The following is a 22345-nucleotide window of genomic DNA, read 5'->3' on the forward strand; positions in this document are numbered from 1 at the left end:
TAAATATTTTTATGCAATCTTATAAATATTAGTTTTAAAAAATTGCCATCATTGAAATTTTTTACATTGTATTACTTCTTTAAACAAAAAATAAAATATTTTATATTGTAGTTAAAAATATTTACATTTATTTTTTTACAAAATCCTATTAAAAAATTTTATACCATAATTTATTACGTGTAAAATACATTAACATTTCCAAAAACAAGTTATATATTAAATAAAATCTTTTTCAAAGTAATCCTTAAGTGCATTCACTTTTGTATCCCCAATTCCAGAAATATTTTTAAAATTTTTTTCGAGATTGCTAAAAAACTCATTAAGATTTTTATAATTCTTCAAAATACTAATAGAATCATTGGCATTAATTTTTGGAAAACATTGTAAAAATGTTTCATAACTTTCTTCTTTTCTTCGTAATACATTTATTGATCTATTTTGATTAATGTCTAATCCTTTTAAATATCGCGCACACTCCTCATTTGAAAATCCCAATAAAAGCGTTGATTCTACCTTATCAAACATTTCTAAAAGCGTAGAAGAATAATTATCACTATCTATATATAATAATATAACACTCAATTTGTATGGTTTTAGTTTATTCAATCTTTTGTAAATGTATTCTGGCTTTGCGCAATGAAATCTTAATGACAAAAATAGAACAGATATAGTGTCATTTATTTCATAATCAGTAGTAATATTATCAACGTAAGTATATGAAGAGTCAGTTAAATAAGAAATAACACTGTTAGCTCGTTGTTTGTTATTGATGCGAATCATTAGGGGAGTTTTAAATAGAAAATTATAACCCTAAATGAACTATAAATTGCCAGGAGAAATAATATGTGATGCAGACGAGTTTATTAAAGGACATGGAACACAAATTAAGGATGATTGTTTAGCATCTGTTTATTTTGGACTGCCAAAAGTTATTAATAAATTAGTTACTGTTGTGCCAAAAATGTATAATCGATACAATGCTGAGGTAGGTGATGTTGTAATAGGAAGAGTTACAGCTATTTATAACAAAAAATGGAAAATAGAAATGAATTGTAAATCTGAGACATCGCTAAATTTGTCATCGATAAATTTACCCGGTGTCGCCCAGCGTCGAAAACTTGAATGTGATGAAATAATGATGCGAGATTTTTTCGATATAGATGATTTAATTGTAGCTGAAGTGCAAAAAGTAAATAAAAGTGGATCAGTTTCACTACATACACGCAATGAAAAATATAGAAAGCTGGAAAAAGGCGTTCTGGTAAAATTGACAGCTTCCAATGTACCTTATGTCAAAACAAGATTTCTAAGATTTTCAGATTTTGAAATAATTATTGGATGTAACGGATATATATGGATAGCTCCGCTTAAAAATAATTTAGAAACATACAGAAATGTTTTTCATGTTGTAAATTATTTAAAAAAATGCATTTCAGAAAATACTGTTCCAGATTTCGATAAAATTTTTTAATTTAATTTTCTTCGCTACTGAAAAGATTTTCACAATCTAAAACTTCTAAAAAGTCATTATTTTCTTTTCTTGTGTCTACTTCAAATCTAATGGATACATGTTGACTAGATAAATGGTTTTTAAATAATTTCTTTAACTTATCATTATTAAATCTTAATTTAATTAAATCCTGCTTTGGAATATTTATACAAGTTCCGTTAGCCGGTTTAAATACAGGAATGTTAAACTTTTTTTCTATTGATTTTTTTAGTAATGAAATTCTTGATTTTTCGCCGTGAACTAACATAACATTTTTTGGTTGACACATTTTTATAAGATTTAAAATTCCTTGTGCATCTGCATGTGCACTAAAAGCCAAATTTTTTACTTGTATTTTTATTTCTTTTAATTCTCCTAAAATTTCAATTTCTTTATTTCCATTAAGCACTTTATCACCTACGGTGCCTTTTACGCAATAACCGGGAATTATTACAAGATTTTTTGGATCAGTGCACCACTCTTTAAATACCTTTAATGACATACCAGAATGAAGCATACCAGGGGATGCAAATAAAACCATCGGAATATTTAAATCTAAAAAGTGTTTTTGAAAAGTAGTAGTATGTTTAAAATCAAAAACGTTATGATTGAAAGCATTCTTTTTTATGGTTTCGTTAGTGTAACTAAGAAACTGTTTGTAAATATTATTAGCTTTTTCAGTTAAACCACTTGAAAAATATATAGGCACTTTAAGCTGCATTCTTTCCCAATGTGAATCAAGCAATAAACAAAGTTCTTGTGCCCTGCCAAGTGCAAATATCGGTATCAAAACCTTACCGCCATTAGACACACAATCTAAAACAGCTTTGAAAAATTCCCTCTCTTTCGATTTTCTACAATCTCTAGTGATGGATCCATATGTAGATTCTGTAATTAATAAGTCTGGTCTTAAACATGGTATAGAAGCTGCACCCAAATGCCTATCAGGTGTCATATTATAATCGCCCGTATACACAACACTTCTAGATCCAACCTGTACATGAAACATAGCTGCACCTATAACATGTCCAGCATAGTAAGGAGTAATAAAAAAATTTTCATCATGTTTATAAGTTTCATTGAAATTGATTGTAATGATTTTTTTCAAACAATTTTGAATGTCTTGATAGGAAAAAAATTTTCCGTCACTAGACTTGGGAGCTGAGATTTTTCTAAAATCTTCTAGCAATATAGGTATAACTGCTTTAGTAGGTTTAGTCATATATATAGGACCATCATATTTACAAATTTCTGTAAAAAAAGGTAGTGCGCCTGTGTGATCCAAGTGAAAATGTGAAATTATTATACAATCAATTAATTTATTAAAATCTCCTGTTTTACTTAAAGCAGAAAAATCAGGAAATCTTCTTTGGTCATTGTATCCCATATGCATGCCGCAGTCTAACATAATGGTTCTTCCTTCTATATTTACAATAATGCATGATCGACCAACATCTTGCCCTGCTCCTAGTGGGATAATTTTCATAAGGGTTTCAAAATAAAATTAAAACATTATCACGACAAGATAGATGATCTGTAACGAGTACAAAACAGAATGTTTTATTGTAAAACAAACTATATAATAAATTTTTAATGAAAACAATATGGAACAAAATTTTAATTGGTTTGATAATGATATCGATGCAGAATTAGAAGAATTTGAACAAAAAGATGACAAGCAAACAATATTTTCTTATATTTTTGACTTTGTATTTACTCAAGTAAATTATCTTTTGTTGTTTTTTATTGGAATAAGAATTATTTTTTTTGTGTTTAGGATATCGAAAGGAAAACTTTTTAATATCAATATAGTAGTACTACTTAACAGCATAATTTTTTCATTAGGCTCATTTGTAGCAATTGTATCGCTTGTAAAAATACTCGTATATGTTTGTCTAAATATTGATATTGATTCTAAGCTAGAAATTTTTTTAAGTTCTTACAGAATTTTTTCACTTATTATTTGGAGTTTAGTTAATTTATCGTGGTATAAAGCGATAAAAGAAGATGTAATTGGTAGTTATTATTTATTAAGAGCTCTTCTTACAGCAATTCTTGTTACAAGTGTAGCTTATAATATATCTTCTATTTTATTAATTTTATTTGACAAATATTTTGTTTTACAAACGTTAAAATCAAAAATTAACGATGTTGAACGAACTGAAAAGATTTTGTCTGTGATGAAAAACTTTAGATATGATTCATCTAGCACAAGCACAGCAGGAACACCTAGTTGTCCATGTCAAGACGTTTTTTGCTTTGATTTTTCAACAAGTTCTGCTAGAGAAATTAGTGATCGTAGAAGCTTAGAAGATATTGACAAAAATAAATCGTATTTAGATATACCACAGCCACAATTGCACAGTATTTCTGACGCCAAGACTTTGGCCAAAGATATCTTTACAAAAGCTAGTACGAATGGATTGACGCTATCTGTTGATGAATTTAGTAAAATTTTTACAAATCCGCAATCATCTTTAAATGCCTTTACTTACTTTGATAATGGTATAGATAAATATATTACAATGAAAACTTTTCATGACACAATTTTGGCTTTTTACATGGAAAGAGTTAACCTCGAAAAAAACATTTGTAGAGCAGAAGAGTTTGTATCGATAATCGGAACATTTTTTAATATAATAATATTTTGCTTCTTATGTTTAGTTTATCTGATATTATTTGGTGCGCCACTAAAAGAATTACTCGCACTAGCCTTAAGTAGTGCGTTGGCATTAAATTTTATCGCCAGTGGGATGGCAACAGACTTATATTATAATTTTATGATGCTACTTAGTCATCAATTTGATATCGGCGATGAAGTTATTGTAGACAATATCGAGTATAAGGTTTACGGGTTTGGACTTACCAGTACTTCGTTGTTGTGTGAAAACGGCGGAAAAGTAAAATTTTTAAATTCGGATCTTTGGAAAAAAACACTAATAAATATGACACGAGCACCAGAAAAAATACTAGTCTTTAAGTTTAATTTAAACCCAAACATTTCTCATTCCAACTTTTCTATGTTAAAGCAAGAAATTCATAATTTTTTACAACAGAAAAGATTTGATTTTATGGATACATTTTCATTGCAATCTGTATCTGAGACACACACGGGCATTGAATCTTTAGAGTGTTCACTTATCTTAAAATGTAAAGCATTTAAAAATAAAACAAAAAAATTTAATTTAAGAGTTGAAGCTACTAATTATTTGCGCAAAATTATTGAGAAATATGGATGCAATTAAACTATTTGTTTTTTACCTACTAAAATATTTTTTAATTCTATACATTCGTATAAATTCTGTTTTTTTAATAAACCTAGTTCTTTATACACAATAAATTATTAATTTAGGAGATTTTTAAAATATTATTTTAAAATTAATATTAAAAGCCATATTAAAATTTTTCTGGTGAAAAAATAGATTTGTAAATTTTACTTATTTTTAACTTACAAAAATAAACTTTAAATTTTTGTAAATTAACTTAAACAGATGTTGTTGAAATTTAAATACCGACAAAAATCATATACGACATTTAAAAACAAACAGAAATTTTATCTCTAGTACAAATTTAAATAGTTTTAATTTTATGAACTTTTTAAAATTTATTGTTCCATGAAAAATGTAATGTAAAAAAGAATTTTACTTGTTGTTAAAAAAAATTTTCTATACAATAATATGAAAAACTTATACCTTTATATGGTCCGTTTTTCAATTTTTACACGACTTTTTTAATAACTGTATACAAACAAGACTTGTATTAAAACAGAAGTTGATAGAGTATTTTATATTTATTGTTTTCTTAAATATTAATTCGATATTGACAGATATTTGTAAAAACACCATTAGGCTTCATAATAACCCTTCTTATTTAAAATTATTTACTTCGGTTGACTAAATTTGGAACTTAAAGTTGTCAAGAAAATTTAAAGATATTTATAATTTTTAGTACAACGCTATACGTGTTGAGCTTTAAAATATTTAAAAATACAGGAAAAATACAAATATCGCTTTTTTTATTGACGCCTTACAAATTTGAATTAATATTATCAGACGTTTTAAAAAATAAATTTTATATTTTCAATTATGATACTTTATTAGTCTTTCAAAACAGTATTTAAAAGATTTATAGCTTTATTAGAAACAAATTTCACAAGATTTTCAAATACTTGAAAAATTTATTAAATTATACATAGTTTTTATTTACAGTTGAATAAAAATATTTTTAAAATAAAAAATTACAAATTAAAATTTTCCTTAACCACTCTTTCGGGGATTAATACATCTTTCTACTAAGCGAGGCCCTTGTGGCATGCTAGCACCGATAAAGTGCTGTGTTGAGATTGAGGAAGGTGGAGTTTTTTAAGAGAAAGAGATTAAACATAATAAAAAAATATAGCAAAAGGTACAAAAGATTGGCTGAGAATTTAACAATTAAAGACTATGATGTAGCGTTATTTTAAAAATTTGTTGGTGCTTAAATAAATCTGATGAACTGAAGTTTTTTTCAATAAGAATTAATCAATAAACAAAAAAATTATTATTATTTTATTAATCACTCTTTTTAATCTCTTACATCTATCTAAAAATTTTGTATTTTTCGATTTTATACTCATTTAAAGCTTGTTGTTGTTTCTTATAAAATTATTATTTTGAAGCTTGATCAAAACATAAATTTTAAATTAAAAAATATTTTATATAAGATATTGACAAAATGATATATATCCAAGTTTAGTTTTTTTTATTAAAGTTGTAAAAAAGTGTAAATACAAACTTTAATTCAAATCTTTATTATTGATAACTTTAATCTAGGCCGTCTAATATAAAATTGATTTCGTCTTGTTTCTGAATTCCGAGTTTGTCCATAAGCATTTTGATCTCTTTCCAACTTTTAGTAAAACATTTATTTTTAATTTTGTATTTAGTATGCATATTTGTAACCAAAGAAGCCGCTTCAAAAACTGTTTTTAAAGTTTCCCACATACATTCACTCTGCACCTTTTTATATGCAGCAATATTTTTATAAATATCTAATAAAGATCTTTTAGACTGTGCATTAGAGCTAAATTCAAAGCTATTCAATAAATCAAAAAGCCTATTTTTAAAATATTTATCCCTACAATAATCTTCCCAAAAAGCTTCTGCCTCAATAAAAATAATTGTTTTTATCAAATTTCCAATTTTAAAATTTTCACATTTCTTAAAAACCTCAATAATTTTTTCAATCTGTTTTTCACATAAAAAATCTAAAAGTAAATTGAAAGATAAGTTTTTTGATATGGACACATTTTGAGTAGAAAAAATAACTTCTGATAAATCTAAAATTCCTAAATTTCCCAATATATGGATAAATATTAAGTAAATTCCTGATTTTTGTTTCCTCAAAATTCGTTGAATTATTGTCTTCAATAAATTTTCTTTTTTTATAAAGTGGTAATAAAATTTAGGACATTGACTTGTGTTTTTTTTTAGTTTATAAAATACTTTAAAAATATTTTTACACTCCTCTACTGTTTCAACAGAGACATATTGGCGATGTTTAATTTTTAAATTTAAATTGGAATTGAATGAATAAGCAAATCTTTGATTTAAATTTTTAAAGATTACACAATTTTTTTTCAAAATTATTTCAAATTTTCTTTTATCATAATTTATATTAAAGTTATAGGTACTGTTATACTTTAAATGATTTGGACTTAGGTCAAAATTGTAAATGTCAGCATTTAAGTTTAATGTTAACAAATCATGTATTGTAATAAAACTTTGTAAAATATCCAAATTGGCTCTGTCTTCTTTTATAAAATCTTTCATCTGGAAAATTTCATCTTGCATAATTGAATGATATAAATCATTAAGATTAAGTTGTTGAATATCAATCTTAAAAAAACAAACTTTTTGGTGACACCTTACAAAAAAACATAAGTAAAAAATATCATTTTCAAAAATACAAACGATATTTCTTCTACTTGGCCCAAAAGAATTATATCTTAAACTATAAAAATCCATCATAAAGTTATATAATATATCATTTTCTGTTTCAATAAAATTAAACGTAACTTTTTCCGAACTGTTGTATACCGAAGAATCAATCTTATCGATATCCTTTAATTTTTGACATATGTAGTGATCAACAATCGACCAACTACCTTTACTAGAAAATTTAAGGAATTTTATATTATTCATTTCACGCTTGTTAAAAATATTTTTTAAAATAATCTTCAGCCACAAGTCAAGTTTTTGTCTATTAAAATTAGTCTTAGAGATATTATACACCTCTCTAAGCCTCATTGAATATCCGCCTCTAGTGATTTTTTGAATAACATATTTATAATCTAAAGCCTTAATTTTGTACATAAAATATGATTCGATGAAATAAAAGACATTGTAATCTCCATTTTCGATCTTGCTCCTAACGATATCAACAATTTTTTGATAAGTGAACATACAGCAACTTATTAAATTAATTAAAGTTAATATTTTAGTGCAGCGCATTTTATGGGAAAAGAATAATCAAAATAATATATAAAAAATCATGGTATGACTAAATAAATGATCATAATTGTAAGTTCTTAAAAATTTTGTTAAGTTAATCATTGAATATCTATAGTTTAAAATAAAATAAATGAAAAAATTTATTAAAAATTTATTTTGATAAAAAAAATTATTTAACAGAGTTCAAAGCTTAAAATGTATTATTTAAATCACTATTTTTGTAAAAAATTTATAAAAATAAAATTTTGTATAAAGTTGTATTAATCATTTCCTAGCTAATTTTTAATTTGATTTAAGTTTAGTTCATATAAATTAAATATTTAAAAAAATGATCGATCAAATTCAGAGCAGAAATAAATAAAAAATTAAAGTTGAGACAATAATAAAATTTATTACTAAACAAAACTGCATTTAACTTTTTTAAAAATTATTTTTTTTCAACATCCATCCAACTTTTAATAACTGTGTCTTTGATTTTTTTTATGTACTCCGTTCTATTACTTTCGTACAATTCTGCTGCTTCAACATTAGCCGGCGATTTAATGTTTGGGTCATTAAGTAGTGATTGTACAGAAACCAAGATTCCTAATACATCATAACTTGGTGACCATCTATTTTTCAACATATCTAAACATAATTCACCACTCTGATAAATATTAGGATGAAACATTTCTGATAAAAATTTGATTTTAGGTGGATTTTGTGGATAAGTATTGTCAAACATAAGAATAAGACTAAAAGTGCCATCTTCAAAAGGAGTATTTTCTGGACCCAAGATAATTGCAACCCATAAAAATATATTATCATCAAGAGGACATGCAAAGATTGACTTGTCAGAATTATTTTTAACAGATGATAAATCTTTCATTAATCTTTTTTGTGCTGATGAATTCATGGGGCTAAAAAATATTTTGAATATCAACACTTGTTCCTAAACAAGAAAATTTTGTACAAAGATAAATTATAATATTTATAAATCATATTTGTCAATAATCGAAACTAGACATTCATCTATTATTTCTAATAACGCCTCATTTTCAGATGCGGCTTGTACTCTATCTTTGTCTTTTAATTGTTTATTAAGCATCTTATCATTAACATGTGATCCTTCTAAAATAGAAACAATAATATAATAACCTTTTATATATTTTTCTAGTAAAATTTTAATAATCAATCCAATTATTGCCGCCATTGAACAATGTGGTATCGTAGGTTCAAACTGTACCTCTATACAATTAATTATATCTTCTACTACATATTCATCTTTTAGCTGATAAATCTTAATTAAATCTTTTCTTACAACATTTAATTCTTCAAGTGTATATGGGTGCTCAGGATCTTTAATATCCCGAATCAATTCAAAAACTGAGTCAACAGAAATATCAGTTAAAAGCTTATCTTTAAAATGTAAGTCAAATCTATTTTCAAAATTTTTATTTTTTATTTGAGGAGAAATATTCATAAAGGGTAAAAAATAAAATTAAAAGAGTTTAATATTCTAAAGCTTCATTCTTACGCTTCTTCTCTCCTCCCATAACAACATGTTTAGCCCTTTTACAGACCCTTTGCTGTATTTTCTTACATTTAGGACATTCTAGTTTTAACATAATTTTTTTAGTAAGCTTAGCTTTTCTCCTAAGAATCGGTTTGGTTTGACCAATAGTTTTCTGCTTTAATCTGTATCGTCTAGCACCAGAAACCACTTCAGAATCTTTTGATTTTTTGTATAAAGAAACCTTATGAACTGTATGTGCATTACAATGAGGACAGTGTGTTCTTCTTGTTTTTGGAAGATTTACCATTTTATGGGTAAAAAATTTAAAAAATTATTGTTCTAAATTATTAATTTTCATAAAATATTTGTAGGTTTCATCCTCTAGATATTGCGGATTAGCTTTTTCAAAATATTTAGGAACAATAACGCCTTTATCAATAAACAATATAGATGCACCATTTCCGTGTGTATAAACATAATTAGGAGCAGACCAAACAGTCAACACTTTTCCTCCAAATTTTGAGTCAAATCCCGATTCTACCAACTGATGTGATCTTATTATACATTTAACATTATTTTCATGTAAAAATTTTATAGTATCTTCTTCTCCAAATAAATATCCAGCACCTCTTGGACTTTCTTCATATTTTTTTACGTAATTGTCAGGATCACTCCAATATATATCATGAAAATTCGGAAGCTCTTCAAATCTATCTTCACTATTTAAATGCGCTAAATTTAAATATGGTGTGATTCCTCCATGTATGCATAAAATGTCATTGTCGACTAATGCGCATACAGGTAAGAAGGTAAAAATTTCGCAAAATCTAAGAAAAATAATTTCATTGTATTTAATTCTACATTCCTGTCTAAATGTGTAATTAATTCCCATGCATTTTGATTCGTGGTTTCCTCTCAATAGATAAACAAAGTCGGGATGTAAAATTTTAAGAATTAGTACAGATATTAATAATTCTACAGAGTTAAGGCCTCTGTCAACATAGTCGCCCAAAAATAAATAATGATTTTCTTTCGAAGGCATTCCAAATAAATCTAATATGTTAAGAAAATCATAATATTGACCATGCAAATCACCTACAACATTTAGTGGAGAATTAAGTGTAAGAATATTCGGTTCTTTAATCAATAATTCTGTTGCTAAGTTTAATATTATGTTTAAAGTTTCAAAGTTTGGTAAATGCCCTTTTTGTAAATCGGAAAAAATATCAGTAAAGTCCATTAGGGACAATAAAAATATTTAAAAAATACACACGAATTTTTTTAAAAAAATTTTAACATTCTTTTTCAGTTAATTAAAAAAGCACTGTTGTATATTTTAACTACTATTACAAAAAAAATTTTTGTTAACATTAAATAAATACGCTTTTAAGCTGCTAAATAGTGCAAACAGGTGCATAAATCTTTGTAAATATTATCATACAATATAAATTAAAAAAACAGCATTTTAACTGCTTTGCTTGAAATTTTTGTTTTAAAATGTGTGAGGCATTCGTAAAATCAACAGATAAAAGTAAAAATGTTTTCTATTTATACAAACAATCTCTTAATAAAATAGATAACGTTAATTAAATAATAATTGTTTCGAAGTGTTTCCAAAAACTGCATGATCTTTACATTTTAAAACATTTTTGAAACATTTTATAAAAAAAATTAATGTTTGAGTTTATGGATGAAAGATTGAAAACATTACTGCTTTCAAGCTTTATATTATTTAGTTTTTCATATATTTACGATTTACCCGCAACATTAAATGAAAATATAAATTATGGTACTACCCATAAAGCTTGCAGGTTAGCTTTACTTTACTCAGTTTACGCTTTTCCCAATATCATCATACCTTTATTATTTAGATGGACGTCTTCAATAGATTTACCTCTCATTTCAGAAATATTGGTTTTTTTAGTTTTTCTAGGGCAAGTTACGTACTCCATCGGCGTGTATAAAATAAACTATAAGATTATGGTTTTAGGTAGATTTGTTTATGGATTGGGCGGAGAAAGCTTTTCAATTATAATTAATAGACTAATATCAAAAGAATTTAAAAGCAATAATTTATCTTTTACTTTAGGAGTATTTTCAAGTATTGCAAAACTGGGTTCAATTTTAAATTTTTTAAGTTCTCCTTTAATAGCAGAAAAAATTCATAGAATTTTACCTTGTGTAATAGGAATTATTTTGACTGCTCTAAGTTTAATTGGTTGTTTAATTTTAAATGATGTTTTATATAAACAAAAAAGATTCTCTTTGTTGATTGCAGAATCAAATAAAAGAGATTGCGAACCAGTAAAAAAATCAATAAAGTTAAAAAACGAAAATAATTTAACAAATTTAAATGCCGAAATATCAAGAGATGAATCCAAAAACACTAAAAATATAGATTTTTCTCAAATTTTTTATCAAGTAGATTTTAATGAATCGCCTTTTAAACCCTGGGAAACAGTAAACAATGACTATACGTCAGAGATTACAGAAAAATTATCAAAATCCGATCCACAAGAGTTACAAAAAATTGAAAATACAATTTTTTACGAGCCTTCTATAAAAAAAGCAAAATCTTTTCATTCAACTTTCATTATTCTCGCATTTATTTCATTTTTAGTGGCAATAGTTTGGGCACCTTTTTATTCACTAGCTCCAATTTTATTTAAATCGCAATACAATCTAAATACACTAGAATCGGGGCATCTACTATCAATTGTAGAAATTTTAAGTTTATTTTTGACACCGATGATAGGAATTTTAGCCGATCGGTATGGTAACAAAATATATTTGATGTTAATAGGGTGTAGTTTACTACTATTAAGTCATTTATCATTGGCATTGCACAGTTTATCTCCTTTCATTATTGTTAGTATTTTAGGAACAGCAGGTCCCTTGGTAAATTGTTATTGGCCATGTATCCCAAGCTTAGTTTCAGAAAATAATCTAACTAATGGATTTGCAACAATATTTTGCTTGTTAAATCTGGCCTTTACACTTTCGCCAATTTTAATTGGCTTTTTACTTTCTAAATTTGAAAGTTTTAAAATGGCTGAATATTTCATTGTTGGTATTTCTAGTGTGGTATTTTTAACAACAGGATTTTTAATTTATCTTGATAAAAAATTTAGATTAGGACTTAATCAAAGAGCAGAAAAGTTTAAACTCTCTTCAAGCTGTTAGCTATATAATAAAAATAAAAAATTATTTTTTTTGTATTGAATTTTGTGTATTAAAAATGAATTTTAAAAAAATTATAAAACCGCGATATGTAATTTTTTAAATAATCACTGTTTAATATAATTAATTAAAAAAATCACAAATTAAGCTGTTTTCAATTAACACATATTTTAATAAAAAATTTATGTGATACAGAAATATGAAGCAAAAATTTAAAAAATGACAATATTAAGTTAATGTCACTTTACAAATAAAAAACAATATTTTCAATTTTAATATTTTCTTTAAATTTCTAAATAATTTATTAGCTAATAAAATATAAAGATGTATTTATGAATTTAAGTTAAAATTTTCATAATTTTTTTGTATGTTAACTTTTTAATATTAAATATAAATTTGCAGTTTAAATTTATATACCTAGTTAAAAAAAGATTATTGTACAAACCTTATGTTTTATAATCACTTTAAAACAATTACAGGGATATTTTTTTCAAAATTAAAAATATTAAGTAAATTTTTAAATTTTTCGCTAGGAAGCATATGCAGTAATTGACCATGAAATTGTTTACATCTATTGAATTAACATAAAATATTTTTTTTAAACATGGATAAGTGCATTGTTAAAACCAAAAGTAATTTAGTATGTGATTCTCTAAGTAGTATTGTATAATCAGTCATGATATTAACATTAAAGAACTAATAAAGAAATTCACTAAAGTATTTGTAAGTAAAAGTACTTTAAATAACCTTATAAACCTCAGCTATGTCATGCTTACAACGGTTTAAACAGAATGGAAAATAGCCATAAAAATCTATGTAGCCATTAAGGCTTATAATTAGAGATAATTTTTAATGGAAAAATAAAAAAAAGTAATATGTTCAGCAAATGTCATTTGATTGATCTCCTACGCACAACTACACAGTAATATTTGTTTTGTAAGATGAAAATACAACATTTTTATAAAGAGCACGACAAACCAGGTACTTAACAAATCAATTTATTTTTCTTTTTTAGTAGTCGAAATTACACAATTGAGAAAAAGATAACTACACAAATTACAAAAAATTCTTTGCTAATATAAAAAAATTTAAGGAACAAAAGAAGAAGTTTTTAATAACTAAACGCCAAACTTGTTTCAAATATCATTAAAGAGATCTAAACAATGGATGCATGCTATCTTTAGTCCTGGCTAAATTTATTTTTTTCGTCTGATTGTATAAAATAACAACTAAAGCAATTGCATTGGCCACACCGACAGTTATTAGTACATATACTATCTTCATAAAGTATGTTACAATCTTGAAAAAAGCTTCTACTTTGTACTTTCCATTTTTTTCTGCAGAAATAATCAGATCAAAGTTTTGTATTATGCTTGAAGATATTATATAAAGACCTTTGTATTCATTAAGCGCCGCAGGAAGGCCAATTTTTAACATGTCAATCATATAAGTCGAATCACCGAGCCCAATTAAAGTAGTCTGAGATGTTAGGCTTAAAAATGGACCTGGACCAAAATTACAAGTGTAGAAAAGTTGTTGTGAATTATTAGCTATAAGTAAATAAGCAGTGCCTGGAAGTCCCATACCATAAGAATGATCCTTACTATTTTTTAATGTGGTGGTAAAACTAAGCTTCATATTGTTATTGTTAAGTATATTGTAATATTCTTCAACTATAATATCCCCTTCACTTCTGCGGTTAATAATAATATTCTCTTTGCCTCGATTGTCATAATCAATAGTTGAAAATGACTTTACGTTTTCAGGATTGCAAAAATTTTTTACTTTACTGTAAATTTTAAATTGATCCAAAGAATCATTAAGCCGTAATGGCACAATAACATCTTTATTCTGATTATTTTTAGCAACTATAAATAGCTCTAAATATCCATCTAAATTAATATCAGTACAAAATATGCCACCAGGTATACTTTTATTTGGTTCACTCTCATTGTCCGAGAAATCAATCTTTAAAATTGGTGTGCAACCTGGTGCAATATCATTGAATGGCATTTTTATATAATTGTCTTTAGAATAAGAAAATATTTCAGGTAATTGAGTATTTACATCCACAGAGAAAGCACTATCTTTATAAAATTCAGGATTATTCCTATAAAAATTGTTTATAAAAAAATTGAGGAAGTATTCATTATTATTGGTTTTGTGAATAAAAACCATACTGTTAAGGCCTTTATGAGTAAAGTCACCAAATAAAATTGGTCCAATTTCGCCATCAGGTAAATTAAGAGAAAAGGTCTTTTTAAAGGCACCCAAAACATGTTTATAAACATGAAGTACCTTTTTATTGTCTTTTTCCAATACAACAACCAATTCGGCTTTAAGATCGCCATCTAAATCAACAAAAGAATATGGATGATCTTTACACAAATCGCCATCTAATTTAAAAGTTGAATCAGACACCATCTTTTTATTAGTCATATCGTATGTATAAAAAGTGATTTTATTTTTATGCCCCAAAACTATAGCAGGCATTGCCGTATTATAATCTGTAATAGCCATCGGTGGATGATCAGAAGATTTAAGATCCTCAATCCTATAATTTTTTATGGGATTTTTATCTTCAGGAAATTCCATCCAACTATTTATAAAATGGTCTCCTTCAACACGCGTTATAACTAGGCTTGTCTTGCCATTGCCAGTAAAATTTCCTGGTGTAACAGAATATATTGGTTCTTTAAATTCATATTTAAAAACTTGTTCGTAAACTTTTTTCTCGAAACTATATGAATGAATAACAAGTTCATTGCTATTTTTTGTAGTCCCTATCATATCATATTTCCTTTCATTGAAAATGTCAGCATAAGCTAAGAGAATAAAATTTTTTATTAACGTAGTGGTGCTTTGGTAGTTCATTGTTTGGGTTAAAAAAGTAAAAATAAATAGTTACACTCCTTAAAAATACCACCAATAAAAAACTATTAATTTTTAAGATTCCATAACTTGACAGATTCATCATAAAATTTTAGTCTTTCCTCAAATTTTTCAAAAAGGGCTTGTGCACACTTATAATATTGTGTGTCCCTAGCATTAAACTTAAAACAATTATTAAGCATTAAATGTACATCTGAGATAAAAACATCTAAATTTGTATACAACTTTTTATGAAATTTATCTTTAATTCTTGATAAATCCATTGGTGACTTAATAATCTCATAATATTCTGGAACATCCTTAGCATTGACAGGTTCTAAAAAAGGCCAAGAGTTTGGATCATTTTTCAATACATTAATCAATAATTGAATAAATCCATCCAAACAATTTTCTTTGTTACGTTTATCAGTACTTATTCTCATATCTGCAGTGACTCCAGGTATAGATCTAATATCAAACAATGGTCTTTCTATCTTGTAAGTTTTGAAAAATGAAGTAGATTTTTTCAATTCCTCTATAAATTCATGTCTTTTATTTTTTATTATTTCATACTTATTTAAATAATTAATATCCCACAAGATATTACATTCCATTAATGTCCCTCCTTCATAATCTTTAATATATCCTATCCAACTATCAAATGATAAATTTTGACTAAATCCTTGTTTTTTAAAATATCCTACAGCAGAATTATCTGCATAAGTTATAAAAAATATATTACCTATAAATTTATCGTAACTTTTTTTATAAAAATTTAGATCATGTATTATTTGATTTGTAAATTTATAATCTGTGGTGTATTTATAAATTTCATTTTTTGTATGTTCTTTTAAAATGTCCATCATAAAACTTCCAACTCCTTTTACTTGGTAAAATTGGTCTACAGCACAAAATACAATTTCAAAAAATTTTCTGTCGTAAAAAGGCCTGTAGCAAATACCCCCTACAATGTTATCTTTATTGTTTAATATAATAAGGTTTATATGTTTAGAATCAAATATTTGTCTAAGTATATATTCCCTAGGCATTTTTGATAGCTGCTTTTGAAAAAGTGTTTTTAGTTTGATTAAAAGTACAGAGCTGGTTGTTTTATCGGCATTGGAAATAAACATCAATTTAATATTATTATTTTTGAAATTTTCGTGCAATAGTAATTCTTTGGTTTTTTTATTGTTCTGTTCATCGTGTTCTTCAAAGAAATTCATGGGAACAAAATGTTAGATAATTTTCTAATATATGAAAAAATTAAATAGTAGAAATTTTATGATTACAGTCCTCAGTTAATAATCTTGTTGTCACCAGTGACAGAGAATTACCCAATTATCAAGTTTAAGGTGAAAAGTTGAATATAAAACAGAACTCTGAGATACAAAAGTTTCAGAGTGAGAATAAAAGTATTTAAGCAGGTTAAATAAGAAATCTAAGTCTTCTGTTACTTAACCATTACTTTAAGGGAATAAAGGTAGTAGCATTTATAATTCAAATTATCTTTTTTACTATTAAAAAAACCAAGAAGAGAAATCATTTCTACTTAAAAGTGTAACAAAATGCTTTGCTTTATAAAAGTTTAAACTTAAATTTTGACATTTTTATGCGCATTTTAAAGAATAAAATTATTTTGAATTTAATTTATTAAAATTTGGCTTTTTAAATGACAAATATAAATTATCAACAGTAATTTTTTGATGATTAAAAATTTAAATATATTTTTGCCTTTTATTGGATGCATTCGTTGGTGTAAATAATGTCAGTTAAAAATTATAACAAATAACTTTATTTTAATTATAAACGGCATAAAAAATTAGTACATGTACAAAATCTATTTAAAGATTATGCAATTTAAATAAATTTATGTAAATGCTATTTAGTGATACCAAAAACGTTAAACCCTTCTTTAAAACAAAAATTTGTAGTTTTAAATTTTTTCTATTTTGGCAATTAAAATATTAAGAATTGAATAAAAAACCATATATAACATATTATAATCAAATTAGACCCTGAAGAAATCCTTGTATATTTCATTTGAGTATGAACTTAAAAATTAAACAAATTATCGCAGCATATTGACTGTTAAACATATCTAATAGTATTTCTACTTTATATTTTATTAAATGTGTCTTTTAGAATAAAAATTATAAAAAAAAAGACTAGACATAATTCCAAATAAAAATCCTCCCAATACATCGGAAATATGATGCCTATTATCTATATATCTAGTAAACCCGACATACAAAGGAAATAATATACAAAGAAACAATAAAAATCCTTTTAAAATCTTACTTTTTAAAAAGGAGTTTTGACTAGAACTTTTAAATTTGGAACCAACAAAAAGTGAAGCAAATGAAAATCCACACGCTGCAGTAGCCGAATGTCCAGATGGGAAACTTCTACGTCCTTCTCGTATAACCTTATTATTTCCTGTACAAACACCTCTCATCGGCCTGCACCGATCAAGAAAATCCGGTCTCAATCTTCCACAAATATTTTTGAAATTTTCTACCAAAGCTGCCATAAAGAGTTGACACGTTAAAAAACTAATGTAAAATTCAAGCTCCCGTTCAAAGTCTATGTTAAGTATCCGAGATACTGTAAAAAATAAAATGAGAGGGGTTGATACAGAAATAAATGAAACAGTAGTTATACTTATTGATTCTTTTTTTTTATAAGATTTAGATATCTTTTTGTCTTTCTTATTAAATCTTACTACTTTTGGGTTTGTGTTTAATGCCAAAATAATAAATAGTGAAGATACTACTCCTATAACAAAAACAATTTTATCTAATTTCATATAAAAGGGTATTTATGCATGAAAATAATCTTTATTATTGTAAACATACGATTTATTTTTAATTCCATGGAAATTTCTTGTACTTTAATTACCTTTGTCTAAAATAATTTAATTAACTTATGATTTGTTAATTTAATTTAAAATGAATAAGAATGGATTAAGAGCTTAAAATAAGATATTTATATTTAATATATAATAACCTTCTAAACGGAAATATACAGAGTAAAGATTAGTGGTCTTTAAGACAGCAGGGGTCACATCTAACTTATTATCTGGATTAGTGCGCATAAAGTATTTAAGTTACCAAAGCAAGGTCTAATAATTTACAAGTGTAATTTATTATATTTAAGTCATATAAAAGAAAGGCTTAATAAAAGCAAGTAAAAAATTATTTGTTTTATTTAGCTATAAGTGCTTGACATAATTGAGATTAAATAATATTACATTATAAACATATATTAACAAGAATTGGTGTTTAAATATACGCTTTAATATTAAGAATTATAATCAAAATTCAGGGTAAATTATTCTATTAGTAAATAATAAGTTACTTATTCTATTAGTAAGTCGTATTTTAAGGAAGTCATAAAGGTTAAAAAACCAAAAAAATATCTAAAATAGCAATTAATTGTTATATAAGAAAATGTAAAATTCCTTATGTGTATTTCCTCCTTTTTATATCTTATTTTTTTATTTGTACCCCCAATGGATAGCCAATACATAGAATCACAAGAAAATTTTAGTACAAATTTACCAGAAATGACAGGAACAACAATCATGGCCGTGAAATACGACGAAGGAGTTTTGGTGGGTGCTGATTGTAGGACTTCAATGGGTACATATGTTTCAAGTAGATTTACTGACAAGTTAACTAAAATTTCTGATAATATTTACTGTTGTAGGTCTGGTAGTGCTGCTGACACACAAGCCATAGCACAATACGTTAAGGAAGTTGTGCAACGAAGCTCGTTTATTGATAAAGAGATACCCTCTGTAAAAAAAGCTGCAATGATTGCAAAAGAAATTATATATAAAAATCCAAGCCTTTTAGCGGGCTTAATAATTGCAGGATATGATACCAGCCCAAAAATTTATAATATATCACTTGGTGGGACAATTACAGAGGCAGACTGGCAAATTGGAGGATCGGGATCAGCATACATTTATGGATTATGCGATACTCTGTATAAAGATAATATGACACTTGAGGAAGCTATTGAATTTGTTAAACAAGCAATTACTTGTGCGATCAGGCGAGACAATGCATCTGGGGGAAGTATTAGGATGGCCTCAATTTCTAGAGAAGGAGTTAAAAGATATTTTTATTCTGGAGAAAAAATTCTTAATTAAAAATAAATCTATATTTTGTAAGTTTGTATTTACTAATTATTTTTTATGATTACATTATTGTATCTATTGAAGCTTGTTAATGCAAAATCTAAATAAAACTTTGTTTAAATAAAAATGAAATTTTTGCAAAATTTTCTTAATTTATGCTAGTTTTATTTTTATAAAATCAAGAGTTTTAAATAAGAAATTTTCTATTTACAAATTTTTTTTGTTTTTACAAATAATGAAATTTATTGTAAGGAGAGGTGCTGTTTTTCCCCTTTATAATACTATGTAATAAAAGTATTTTAAGTCATAAACACCACAGAAATTTCTTTAAATTTTGTTTTTACAGATTTTATGTTGATTGTTTATTTTCTATAAAATATATTAATTTAATACAGTATTAAAGAATCTGAATTGTTGTGAAAATATTAAAAAAAAATTTTTTTTTTACCCCCGATGTTTGATGTTGAAAGTTTGTTAAAAAAATTAAATGTCAGTGAGGATAAAAAAGAAAATATTTTACAAAAAGAGCAACTTAAGAAAAACCTAGAAACGCTTTATACAAATTTTGATACGGACAATAAACTTCTTTTTACTCTTGCGTGTACTGCGCCAAAAAAAATTGATATATTAATTTTTGGTATATTAATTAATGAAAATGTCATAAAAAACGATGCAACATTGCGAGCTTCTATGAAGTTTGCCATTAAGAATACTGATGTTACTTACGAAGAATTAAAAGATTTTATATTAAAAAACACCAAATCAAAGGAAGAAGTTTCAGAGATAATTAATAAAGCTTGTTTGTCCGGAAAAAGTAAAAAAGAAGTTTATATTATTTTAAAGAATAAACTTCCATTTGAAGATTCAAAATATTTAATGGACGAAGTTAATAAATTTGAGATCGATACTTCTAAGTCAAAAAAGGTTAAGGATTGGCTTGAAGAAGGAGAAGTATCAATGTTACATAAACCCGGTGACAATCCACAACTTAACGAAAAAATTTTAAAAGACCATTTAGAAAGAACAGGTGGAAAAGTTGTTACTAGATTCCCCCCAGAGCCAAATGGTATTTTACATATTGGTCATGCAAAAGCTATAAATCTTGATTTTGGATACGCGGAAAAATATAATGGAATTTGTTATCTTAGATTTGACGATACAAATCCGAGAAATGAAGAAGATTATTATTTCGAATCTATTATTGAAGACGTTAAATGGTTAGGATTTGAACCTTATGCAATTACATCGTCAAGTAAATATTTTGGTGATATGTGTGAACTTGCTGAGAAATTGATATTAAAAGATAAGGCTTATATTTGTGAGTTATCAAATGAAGAATTAAAAAAAAGAAGAAGAATGCTTTCAGAGGCATTTGAAACTGACAAAGATAAGAGTATTGAAGAATTGGGATTGATTCTTAGTCCATATAGAAATAGAGAAATTTCTGAAAATCTTAAAATTTTTAGAGAGATGGTAGAAAAGAAACATAAAGAAGGAGACTATACATTGAGGTTTAAAATGGATATAAGGTCTAAGAATCCAATGATGTTTGATTTAGTGGGCATGAGGATTATTGATTGTGATCATGTTGTAACTAAAGATAAGTATAATTTGTATCCATCGTACGAATTCGCGCTTTGTGTTTCTGATTCTCTTGAGGATGTTACTCATTCTTTTTGCACTCGAGAATTTTTTACTAGACAAGAAAGTTATAAATGGCTTTTGGATGCATTAGAAATTTATAAACCAGTTCAATGGGAGTTTAGTAGATTAAATATCAGTAATACTGTATTAAGTAAAAGAAAAATCGTGCCACTTAAGAAATATGGCATAGAACTTGATGATCCAAGACTGTATACTATAAAAGGTATGAGGAGACGAGGTATACCTCCACAAGCTATAAACAATTTTGTTAAAAGTCTAGGGATAACATATGCAGAGACTATTATTGATAACAAAAAATTTGAAAGTTTTATTAGAGATGAATTGAATAAAACAACGCAAAGAGTTATGTGTGTAATGGATCCTCTTAAGATTTATATTAGAAATGCGAAAGAGCAAGAAATTTCAATTCCAAACAGCAATCAAAAAATAATCTTTAAACCTTATATTTATATTGAAAAGTCAGATTTCAAAATGGAAGATGATGATAAGGACTTTTTACGCTTTACACCAAATCAATCTGTTGGGTTGTATATGTTTGGCGCAATTAAATTCATAAAATTTGATAATGACATGATTATTGCGGAATTAACAAACGAAACACCCAAAAAGTTTATTCATTGGGTAAGTTGTGATAGTATAAAGGTTACTATAAGGCTTTATGATCCTTTATTCAGGTCATTTAATCCCGAAGAAGGTAATTATTTAGACAATATAAATCTTGATAGTCTAAAGACAGTGGTTGGATATTGCGATGATAGAATTAAAGGGTGTGAGGTTGAAGACAAATTTCAATTTCAAAGAGTTGGATATTTTTGCGTAGATCCAGACACGACACCTGAGAATATAGTTTTTAATCGAATTATTACTCTTATATAAACTCTTTAATTGAATGTTAGTTTTTATAAAAAATTAGTTTTATTTTAAAAATTGCAAAAATTTTATGTGATGCAGCCTAAAATAACATGGGTCTATTTTCGCAACCAATTTCACGTCAAATTAATAATAAA

At 26.0% G+C, this 22345-nt stretch overlaps 15 protein-coding genes across 15 annotated transcripts; 5 read left to right on the forward strand and 10 right to left on the reverse strand.

Annotated features, from left to right (window-relative positions):
* Positions 1-216: 216 nt before the first annotated feature.
* AAJ76_700089851 (ercc1-like dna excision repair protein) lies at positions 217-780 on the reverse strand (the record flags this gene model as incomplete). The annotated part of the gene is made up of 1 exon (XM_024476316.1): positions 217-780. One exon carries the CDS (start codon positions 778-780, stop codon positions 217-219), a length of 564 nt encoding a protein of 187 aa, XP_024331838.1.
* Positions 781-814: 34 nt separating this feature from the next.
* Positions 815-1471, forward strand: AAJ76_700089886 (rrp4-like rna-binding protein; the record flags this gene model as incomplete). Its single annotated transcript, XM_024476317.1, has 1 exon — positions 815-1471. The coding sequence occupies one exon, from the start codon at positions 815-817 to the stop codon at positions 1469-1471; it is 657 nt and encodes a 218-aa protein (XP_024331839.1).
* A 1-nt stretch (position 1472) lies between these two features.
* On the reverse strand, positions 1473-2975 carry AAJ76_700092046 (integrator complex subunit 11; the record flags this gene model as incomplete). The annotated part of the gene is made up of 1 exon (XM_024476318.1): positions 1473-2975. The coding sequence occupies one exon, from the start codon at positions 2973-2975 to the stop codon at positions 1473-1475; it is 1503 nt and encodes a 500-aa protein (XP_024331840.1).
* Positions 2976-3093: 118 nt separating this feature from the next.
* On the forward strand, positions 3094-4734 carry AAJ76_700092165 (small-conductance mechanosensitive channel protein; the record flags this gene model as incomplete). Its single annotated transcript, XM_024476319.1, has 1 exon — positions 3094-4734. The coding sequence occupies one exon, from the start codon at positions 3094-3096 to the stop codon at positions 4732-4734; it is 1641 nt and encodes a 546-aa protein (XP_024331841.1).
* A 1557-nt stretch (positions 4735-6291) lies between these two features.
* On the reverse strand, positions 6292-7980 carry AAJ76_700097051 (hypothetical protein; the record flags this gene model as incomplete). Its single annotated transcript, XM_024476320.1, has 1 exon — positions 6292-7980. The coding sequence occupies one exon, from the start codon at positions 7978-7980 to the stop codon at positions 6292-6294; it is 1689 nt and encodes a 562-aa protein (XP_024331842.1).
* Positions 7981-8407: 427 nt separating this feature from the next.
* Positions 8408-8875, reverse strand: AAJ76_700097946 (ubiquitin-conjugating enzyme e2 2; the record flags this gene model as incomplete). Its single annotated transcript, XM_024476321.1, has 1 exon — positions 8408-8875. The coding sequence occupies one exon, from the start codon at positions 8873-8875 to the stop codon at positions 8408-8410; it is 468 nt and encodes a 155-aa protein (XP_024331843.1).
* A 75-nt stretch (positions 8876-8950) lies between these two features.
* Positions 8951-9442, reverse strand: AAJ76_700098513 (hypothetical protein; the record flags this gene model as incomplete). Its single annotated transcript, XM_024476322.1, has 1 exon — positions 8951-9442. The coding sequence occupies one exon, from the start codon at positions 9440-9442 to the stop codon at positions 8951-8953; it is 492 nt and encodes a 163-aa protein (XP_024331844.1).
* A 28-nt stretch (positions 9443-9470) lies between these two features.
* Positions 9471-9782, reverse strand: AAJ76_700098853 (60s ribosomal protein l44; the record flags this gene model as incomplete). Its single annotated transcript, XM_024476323.1, has 1 exon — positions 9471-9782. The coding sequence occupies one exon, from the start codon at positions 9780-9782 to the stop codon at positions 9471-9473; it is 312 nt and encodes a 103-aa protein (XP_024331845.1).
* A 24-nt stretch (positions 9783-9806) lies between these two features.
* On the reverse strand, positions 9807-10715 carry AAJ76_700099786 (ser thr protein phosphatase pp4; the record flags this gene model as incomplete). Its single annotated transcript, XM_024476324.1, has 1 exon — positions 9807-10715. The coding sequence occupies one exon, from the start codon at positions 10713-10715 to the stop codon at positions 9807-9809; it is 909 nt and encodes a 302-aa protein (XP_024331846.1).
* A 446-nt stretch (positions 10716-11161) lies between these two features.
* AAJ76_7000100233 (major facilitator superfamily domain-containing protein 1) lies at positions 11162-12658 on the forward strand (the record flags this gene model as incomplete). The annotated part of the gene is made up of 1 exon (XM_024476249.1): positions 11162-12658. The coding sequence occupies one exon, from the start codon at positions 11162-11164 to the stop codon at positions 12656-12658; it is 1497 nt and encodes a 498-aa protein (XP_024331847.1).
* Positions 12659-13801: 1143 nt separating this feature from the next.
* AAJ76_7000104600 (ubiquitin-protein ligase) lies at positions 13802-15529 on the reverse strand (the record flags this gene model as incomplete). Its single annotated transcript, XM_024476250.1, has 1 exon — positions 13802-15529. The coding sequence occupies one exon, from the start codon at positions 15527-15529 to the stop codon at positions 13802-13804; it is 1728 nt and encodes a 575-aa protein (XP_024331848.1).
* Positions 15530-15594: 65 nt separating this feature from the next.
* AAJ76_7000105823 (transcriptional activator) lies at positions 15595-16752 on the reverse strand (the record flags this gene model as incomplete). The annotated part of the gene is made up of 1 exon (XM_024476251.1): positions 15595-16752. One exon carries the CDS (start codon positions 16750-16752, stop codon positions 15595-15597), a length of 1158 nt encoding a protein of 385 aa, XP_024331849.1.
* Positions 16753-17654: 902 nt separating this feature from the next.
* AAJ76_7000107406 (lipid phosphate phosphatase 1) lies at positions 17655-18335 on the reverse strand (the record flags this gene model as incomplete). The annotated part of the gene is made up of 1 exon (XM_024476252.1): positions 17655-18335. One exon carries the CDS (start codon positions 18333-18335, stop codon positions 17655-17657), a length of 681 nt encoding a protein of 226 aa, XP_024331850.1.
* Positions 18336-18992: 657 nt separating this feature from the next.
* Positions 18993-19685, forward strand: AAJ76_7000108064 (proteasome subunit beta type-6; the record flags this gene model as incomplete). Its single annotated transcript, XM_024476253.1, has 1 exon — positions 18993-19685. The coding sequence occupies one exon, from the start codon at positions 18993-18995 to the stop codon at positions 19683-19685; it is 693 nt and encodes a 230-aa protein (XP_024331851.1).
* Positions 19686-20126: 441 nt separating this feature from the next.
* AAJ76_7000109198 (glutaminyl-trna synthetase) lies at positions 20127-22214 on the forward strand (the record flags this gene model as incomplete). Its single annotated transcript, XM_024476254.1, has 1 exon — positions 20127-22214. One exon carries the CDS (start codon positions 20127-20129, stop codon positions 22212-22214), a length of 2088 nt encoding a protein of 695 aa, XP_024331852.1.
* Positions 22215-22345: the final 131 nt, after the last annotated feature.

This window comes from Vairimorpha ceranae (assembly GCF_000988165.1).
Source record: "Vairimorpha ceranae strain PA08 1199 chromosome Unknown NODE_7, whole genome shotgun sequence".
In the NCBI taxonomy this organism is placed as follows: domain Eukaryota; kingdom Fungi; phylum Microsporidia; family Nosematidae; genus Vairimorpha; species Vairimorpha ceranae.